The sequence below is a fragment of the Salvia miltiorrhiza genome, chromosome 4 (assembly GCF_028751815.1).
Source record: "Salvia miltiorrhiza cultivar Shanhuang (shh) chromosome 4, IMPLAD_Smil_shh, whole genome shotgun sequence".
In the NCBI taxonomy this organism is placed as follows: domain Eukaryota; kingdom Viridiplantae; phylum Streptophyta; class Magnoliopsida; order Lamiales; family Lamiaceae; genus Salvia; species Salvia miltiorrhiza.
The window spans coordinates 16252478-16259920 of record NC_080390.1 but is presented as its reverse complement, the minus strand read 5'-3'; the positions used below and the strand labels follow the sequence as shown (position 1 = coordinate 16259920).

General features: G+C 38.9%; 2 protein-coding genes across 2 annotated transcripts; both read left to right on the top strand.

Moving 5' to 3' along the window:
• The first annotated feature begins 63 nt into the window (after positions 1–63).
• On the top strand, positions 64–1554 carry LOC131023069 (uncharacterized). The gene has a single exon (XM_057952612.1). The coding sequence runs from the start codon at positions 64–66 to the stop codon at positions 1552–1554; it is 1491 nt and encodes a 496-aa protein (XP_057808595.1).
• A 4397-nt stretch (positions 1555–5951) lies between these two features.
• On the top strand, positions 5952–7144 carry LOC131019843 (non-specific lipid-transfer protein 2-like). Its single transcript, XM_057948454.1, has 2 exons — positions 5952–6653; positions 6876–7144. The coding sequence occupies exons 1-2, from the start codon at positions 6307–6309 to the stop codon at positions 6883–6885; spliced, it is 357 nt and encodes a 118-aa protein (XP_057804437.1). The 5' UTR covers positions 5952–6306; the 3' UTR covers positions 6886–7144.
• Positions 7145–7443: the final 299 nt, after the last annotated feature.

Here is a 7443-nt window from a genome sequence, read left to right as displayed (position 1 = left end):
CTTTCACTTCACAAACCCTTCTATCGAGATTTGTGCAGTGTCTCCCTTTGAAGCTCAAAAGTCATGGACAAAAATCCTGATCTTTCTTCCCTCATCAAGAGTTTGATCCAACACTTCGGATCACCGGAAAGCGCAGCCAAACATCTCTCCGCTCTCCCTCAGATGGCCGAATCAACCGACAAACCCTCATCTTCTCAAACTCCGGTGGAAGTCCCAGGAGAAACCTTTCCTCCAGCTCCTTCTCCAAGAGGCTCTCCGAAGAGAAGCACCACTGAATCGTTTGTTGGGGCTGATGTTGATCCTGTCTCTTTGCAAATGGTGGAAACTCCCATCAATCCTGAGCCGATCTCCACTGTTCCTCCTCTTGAGATTGTCCTTTCAAAAATGGCGCCTGGTTCCTCTGCTAAAGTTCACGAAGATCTCACAAAAGGGAAAACTTCTCTTCAAAATCTTACTGTTCATGCGACCTCGGAAAAATCCACAGGACATCCAGCTTTTGGTGTTACTCAACATCAAACTCCTCTTACCACTCCAAGTGAAGAATCAATTCCGTCTTCAAAAGAGGAATCAACGCATGCTTCTCAAGATACCTCCTTGGAGAGAATTGGGGAAATTGCCAAAGAGGCCTTGCTTGATCTTGCCTCACAACCGGGCTCAGATGTTGATAAAGCTTCTGTTGTTGCTGAAGAAGAATGTGCTGCTGGTGATATACCCATATCCATGGATGTTGATGACCCTGAAAAGATTCCTGATGTTGATCAGGATGTTGATCCAGAAGAAAGCACAGATGTTATTGATGTTGACACCTTTGTCCCTGACAAGAAAAGCCGGAAACGTAAAGCTGGAGTGGCCTCTCTCAGGCGTTCCTCAAGGTCAAAATCCACACGGGTGATCCCTTCTACTCTCAATCTTCCTAGCCGAGAAGACAGTGATGTTGGTCCAACATCACAGCCTCCTGTTCTCAAGCCAAAAGTTGAACATTCTCCCACCTCAAAGAGCGGAAAGGTATCTTCTGCCTCTCACACTACCTCCCCTCGCATCAGCTGCTCTGGAAGCTCCTCCGAATCAGAGGTTGAGGTTAGTAAGTCGTACTCCACTCGTTTTTACACTCGTGAAACAAAGAATGCTCTCAAAGTGTTGGCTGCTAGGAAGTTTCATAATGATAGACGTGCGGATGAGGAGTTCTTTTCAAAGTATAAGCTTGATATCCTTTTGCAAGATAGGAGTATGTGGGGTACGGTTGTCAATGTTTTTCCCTATGATGCTGAGATTGTTAGAGAATTCTATGTTAATCTGATGACAGAGGCTTTTGACCCAAAATCTGTTAAGTTTGGGAAAGTGTTTGTTAGGGGCAAGGTCTTTGATTTCTCCCCATCTGCCATTAACACAGCATGCTACACTGCAAATACTAACACTGATGATGTTGAGGTTGATGATGATGAGATGACTAGGGAGTTGACTGGAGAGAAACTTAAGGCATGGACCTCGAAGTTTGCTGCATCATCTTTGTCTTGGAAATATTCTGTACTTCACAAGATTGCTGTTTACAACTAGCTTCCAAGCAAAAACACTACTGCTCTAACCAAGGAACAAGCTGAATTTATCTTTAAAGTTGGTAAGCCTTTGGCTTTCAACTTTGGTGAGCAAGTGTTTGCTAACATCTCTCGTGCAGCCTTTAAGTCCACAGGTGGAAGTATGCTTCCCTTTCCAAGCCTAATCTACAATCTCTTGGTTAAGCAAAAACTCCAGGAGAGAGAGGAAGTTGTGCTTGTTGAAGAGAAGAATCTGCTTGAGTTTTCAAAAACCCTCCTCACTCCTGATCGTGTCAAAGATCTCCCCTACGAACCTCCACGTGCTGGTCCTCCTTTGTCTCCTCAGTCTGATGATGAAGCTGACTCTGCTGAAGCTGAGATCAACAAGTATGGTGAAGACGAAGATGTTGATCGTGCGACTGCTCCTGATGTTGCACTTGATGTTTCCAACATCATTTCTGTCAAAGCCCATCTCACTAAAGAAACATCCATATCTCGTAAAGGCAAGGAACCAGCTGGAGATTCTGAAGTTGAGATTGATCTTGACGTTGCAGAGCTCATCATGGCCATAGAGGATCTTCTCAAACTCAAAAGACAAGTGCAGTTGATGGTGGATCGGACGATTAAGATGGGACAGGACATGCTTGCAAGGGTCGACTGTTGTGAACAAGTCTTTGCCAAACTCCTACCTTTTCCTTCTTCAACAAAAAAGGGGGAGTAGTGTTTCTGATTATGTTGGCAGTGTGTGTTTCAAAACAATGTTTTTGTTTCGTTGGTGATGTGTTTGATGCATGGACATCGTGAATTTTTTTTGTGGTGCATGAGCACCTGTTTTTGGTAACATTGTTTATGTTATCGTGGTTTTTGATTATCTGTTGGTTCAACATTTATCATGTTTTTGATATACTGTTAGTATATTGTGTTTAATGTTGAGCTTCTGAATTCCCGGATCCCAAGATCACGAATGAAGGTCTTGGCCTTCGGTCGACTTTCCTAAGGTTGAGGGGGAGATTCGAAGTTCAATACTTGTTGTGTTTCACTGACATTTGTTTTGCAGGTTTCAGTGTTGCTGAATTTGGGGGGAGTCTCAAACTCTCTTGTGTTTGTTCCAAAGGGATTGTTGTTCAAACATTCTCTCTAGACTGTGTTGAGGTTTTCCTCTTGTTTGGTTCAGGGGGAGTGTTGTTCTGACATCTCTTCTGGACTGCTTTTGAGGTTCACCTCTTGGTTGATTAAGGGGGAGTTTTTCTAACTCTTTCTTGATCTGAAATCCTGTAACATAGAATTCTTTTCTGTATATAGTTTTTCTTTGTTTGTGTTTTTGTTGCAGGAGGGAAAAGATTAAGGGGGAGATTGTTAGAGTCAATGTTGACTCCGACAATGTTGGGACCAATGTTGATAACATACGTGTTTTCAATGTTGGGTGGAATGTTGATAACATTCATGGTGTCAACATTTCTGGGTTTTCAACCAACATTCCGGAGTCTGCCTTGACTCCATACTTTGACTCTCCATTGGTGATTGTATATATTTAATCTTTACCTTCCTTTCACGTTTTCTTTTTCTTTGGTTGTGAAATAATTGTCCTTTGTTTGTTGACCACGTTTCTAATAAGTGGATAGGCGGTTATGCATGGTTCAAAGTAGTGGGAAGGTTGTTGCTATTTTTCAGGAACCATGATCTCGTAGCCAACATCCTAAGGCTGGTCGACTAGCTGTTATTGAAGACGGATTGCAGCAGTTATAGGAAGGTTCTGGAAGTGGGAAGTGGATGAAACCAACCATGACATGAAGGCCTATAAATGCAGCAAGAAGCTTCAATCATCCTTACGTTTTGGAAGTGCATTATCTGCGACTTAACATTCACTCACAGCCAATTCGTCATTTTCCTGCTGTAAACGTGTCACCGGTTCTTCAAGGATTGCTTTGACGAAGTAGACTTTGGCAGCCAATCTGTAAAGTCTATCTTTGTATCGACGGGACGTCGAGGGCAAGAGTTGAAGTGCAAGGCCATTGGAGCGTAGCAGGTTGTTTGCTTTGTCCGATTAACTTTTGTTATTCGGTTGTTTTGGGTTCTGTGTTGTATCAACATTGTAGTACTGAAAGTAGATAGGTTGATTTATCTTAGGCAGCCATTCTGTAAAGATAGATCTCCAAGAAGATCCAAATCTGTACTTTGTATTGTTGATTCAACATAGTGAATTTAGCCTTGAGGCACTCACGGGTTATTTATAATCCGTGAAAAAAGTATTCCTGTGTGTTATTACTTTCCGCTGCATGTTGGTCATAATGTTATTAACATTCTGTTGATAACATTGCATCCAACATTACTCTTTTCTTTACACAGTCTTACTTTGTTGGTAATTTGGGGCACTAAACTTTTTCAGAGCTGAAACCTAACAGTGATACGAAAATTTGGATACAAAATGCCAAGTGATCAAAACATAGTAGAAAATATTTCCACATACTGGAAATTCATACTTAAAATTAATCATGCTTTATAATTAATCAAACTTTAATTTAAAATTAATCAAACTCCAACAATTATTAATTAGATTGTAAAAACAAATTTAAAATTAATTTAACTAATTAAAATTAATCATACTTCACATATTATAAATTAATTAAAATTAATCAAATTAACATTAATTAGATTCTAACAAAATAATAGTAAAAACAAATTTAAAATTAATTAATCATACTTCAAATATTATAAATTAATTAAAATTAATCTAATTAATATTAATTTTAATCTAACAAAATAATTAATAAATAAATCAAATAACGAGAACGAAAGCATACGATAGTGGTCGGCGACGGAGCGGTGGCGATGGCGGTGTCGGCAGCGGCGTCATTCAACTGAAATGTTAAAGAACGAAAATGAAATGTGAAAGTGAGAGATAAAGAGAAAGAGAGAGAAATAAGACCTGCAGGGGTGGCTGGCCGGCGGCGGTGGACTGACGGTGGCGGTGGCTCGGCAGCGGCGGCTGGGGGTGGGGCGAGGCCGCGACTGGGGGTGGGAGGCGCGGCAGGGAGGGAGGAGGGTTGAGGGGAAGGCTGTGCGTGAATGCGTGAAAAGGGGATCTGGACGTTTATTTAATTTCACAATTACCGGCGGCAAAATGCTGCCGCTAATTACCGATGGCAATGCCGCCGGTAATGTGCATATTTATTTAAATTTAAACTTAAATTAAATTATTTAAAATTACCGGCGGCGAGAATGCCGCCGGTAAATATATACAAACGACCCGCCTTATTTCGCCGTCGTTGGGCCGCCGGTAATTGCTGGCGGGAAGTCCGCCGCCGGTAATTCCGCCGGTATTTCGACGTTTTTTTGTAGTGTGTGAATTCATAGATTATTGGCCGAGATATTTTTCATGGTGTTTCGCTTCGCTGATACAAATTAATTTGTGGTTGATGCAACTACGTAGATTTATTGTTTGAATTATTATATTTTTGAAGTATGGACGGATGGACCTTACTGTCAGAAGAGAAGGAGGTTATCACCGTGTGAATATCCTCAAAAGAAAATAAAAATTGAAATTTATTACTCCATTATATACATATAGATTTAGTTTATTTACTTATTTCTACAAATTTGTTTTTTATTTTTTATTTTTCTTGAAGCAGATGAATTTGGTAGGTATGTAATAAATAGGCATAAATTTGGTCCACAACGAAACCACCGGCACGATCTAGTTCAGATTTGCAATTATAATTTATAAACGCATAAATTCTTTTCGAAACTTCCGATGACACAATTTTCATTAATGGATTGTTTTCCACATATGAAATAAACAAATTCAAATATTCATCAGATTCACATTTTTTGTAAATAAATAAATAAATTTAAATATAATTCATATATTTTTTTATAAATAAACAAATAATTTAAATATTGTGTGCCAATGAACTCGAATATGATATCTTTAATCGTAACTATTAACCATATTACCACCAAACAAACACATGCCATATATTCATATTCATATTCATATTCATATTCATATTCATATTCATATTCATATTCATACTTATTTAATTATTTTGTTGGTCATTCTTCTATATAAAATGTCCGACGTGTTAACTAAAAAAGAAATTGAAAGGGCATAAATGGAAAAAATTCACATTTTACTACAGTTAAATTTGTATTTATTTCATCCTCACCTAAAACTGAATCCTGCATCGACATACACATGGTAATTCATGTGCGGCCATCATCTTCTGTTTTCTATTTATTCAATTTTCTTTTTACTCATTTTTTATTATTTTGCACCGACATAAGATTTTAAAAAATAAGACCATAGTCGCAAGTTTGTTTGCCTAACATGAAATGCCAAGAATTATGACTTTTACCCCACACACAATCATTATATACTATTTATTCTATTTTTTAGGCTGCCCACAAATAATTATTTGCACCACGAGCGGTGCACAAAAGCCTAACACGTAACAATTTCCACACACTAATACTGTCACACATTTGAAATTTTTTTATGTTTTATTTTTTTTAACTAAATTACATTTGATTCAATGTGAGGGCCTCAAAATTGGACTTATCCTTCATGAATTTGCACTCCCAATTACACGCAGCATTAATTCCACCCAACTACCTTTTCTATTTCTTTTCCCCAAATAATTCTAACTTTTACTCCAAATTAAATTAAATCGCACCACAATTTTTTCCTATATAAACCCCATCACCACACACCCAAAATCATCTCACTCATCAACATTTTCCTTCACTGAAAAAAAAAATTTATATCACATCGATCATGGCTGCAATGACCAAGGCAATGTGCGTGGCCCTCATCGCCGCCGTGATGGTGGCGGCGGCCGCACCGGGTGCCGAGGCGGCGCTAGGCTGCGGCTCGGTGATCTCATACTTGTCACCGTGCCTCCCATATGTGACCAACAGAGGCCCACTTGGCGGGTGCTGCAATGGAGTTAAGGGACTGTACGGCGCCGCCCGGTCCACCCCCGACCGCCAGGCGGCATGCAACTGCCTGAAATCCCTCGCCGCCACCTCCGGCAACATCAACCTCAGCAAGGCCGCCGGACTTCCTAAGCAATGCAATGTTAACATCCCCTACCAGATTAGCCCTTCCACTGACTGCACTAAGTAAGTGTTTTACGTCGTTTTCGTGTCTAAAATGTAAACACGCCATGCATTAATAAAAAAAAATATTTTGAGTTACAACTTATCCACATGCACGCAGGCTAATTCAGATGTTTTATCAATGAATAGAAATTAATAATACTATATAGTATTTTTATTTTTATTTTCTAGTCAATTTGGAATTTAGTGACGTGAATATTAATTGGTGCTGTTGTTGTGGTGCAGGGTGAGGTGAATTTGAATTTGGAGGAGACCATTTTGCAGGAGGAGTCTACGTTGTGTTTGTTACAGAATAAATATTATGATCAGTAAAAATAAATAGTTTTTGGGGCCCAGTGGGCTAGTTCTATTTTACCGTGGGGTAAAAAAGTAAAACTTTCCCATCACTGTTAGTTCTGTATTGAGTCGGTTTCTTAATTTATCGAGTCAGTGAAATCCGTCTGCGTTTATGTATTCTCATCGAGATATATGGAGTATTTTAATTTACAGTGCTACTTTCACTTGTAATGAAACGGTGAAATTTGCTTCTAACTCGATTCAAGCTCAAGCTAGCCAGAAAAAAATGACAAAGATTATATATACGTGTAAGAGTAATATGAATTAAGTATATAATTAAGATTCAACTTATGCTCACATTGATTTAATCTGGTGACGACGTTAACAAGTTCGAATATGTAGCATCCTAAAATTGGTATGATTCGGAAAATGTTGATTTATGTTGGATAAATTATTTCGCATTCTTCACATCTTATCTGATTTTTTAATATTGGGTATTTGGATTGCATATACAAAG

What these genes read in the sequence shown, in the direction of transcription:
- LOC131019843 (XM_057948454.1), top strand. Translation starts at nt 6,307, where the DNA reads ATGGCTGCAATGACCAAGGCAATGTGCGTGGCCCTCATCGCCGCCGTG.
- LOC131023069 (XM_057952612.1), top strand. Translation starts at nt 64, where the DNA reads ATGGACAAAAATCCTGATCTTTCTTCCCTCATCAAGAGTTTGATCCAA.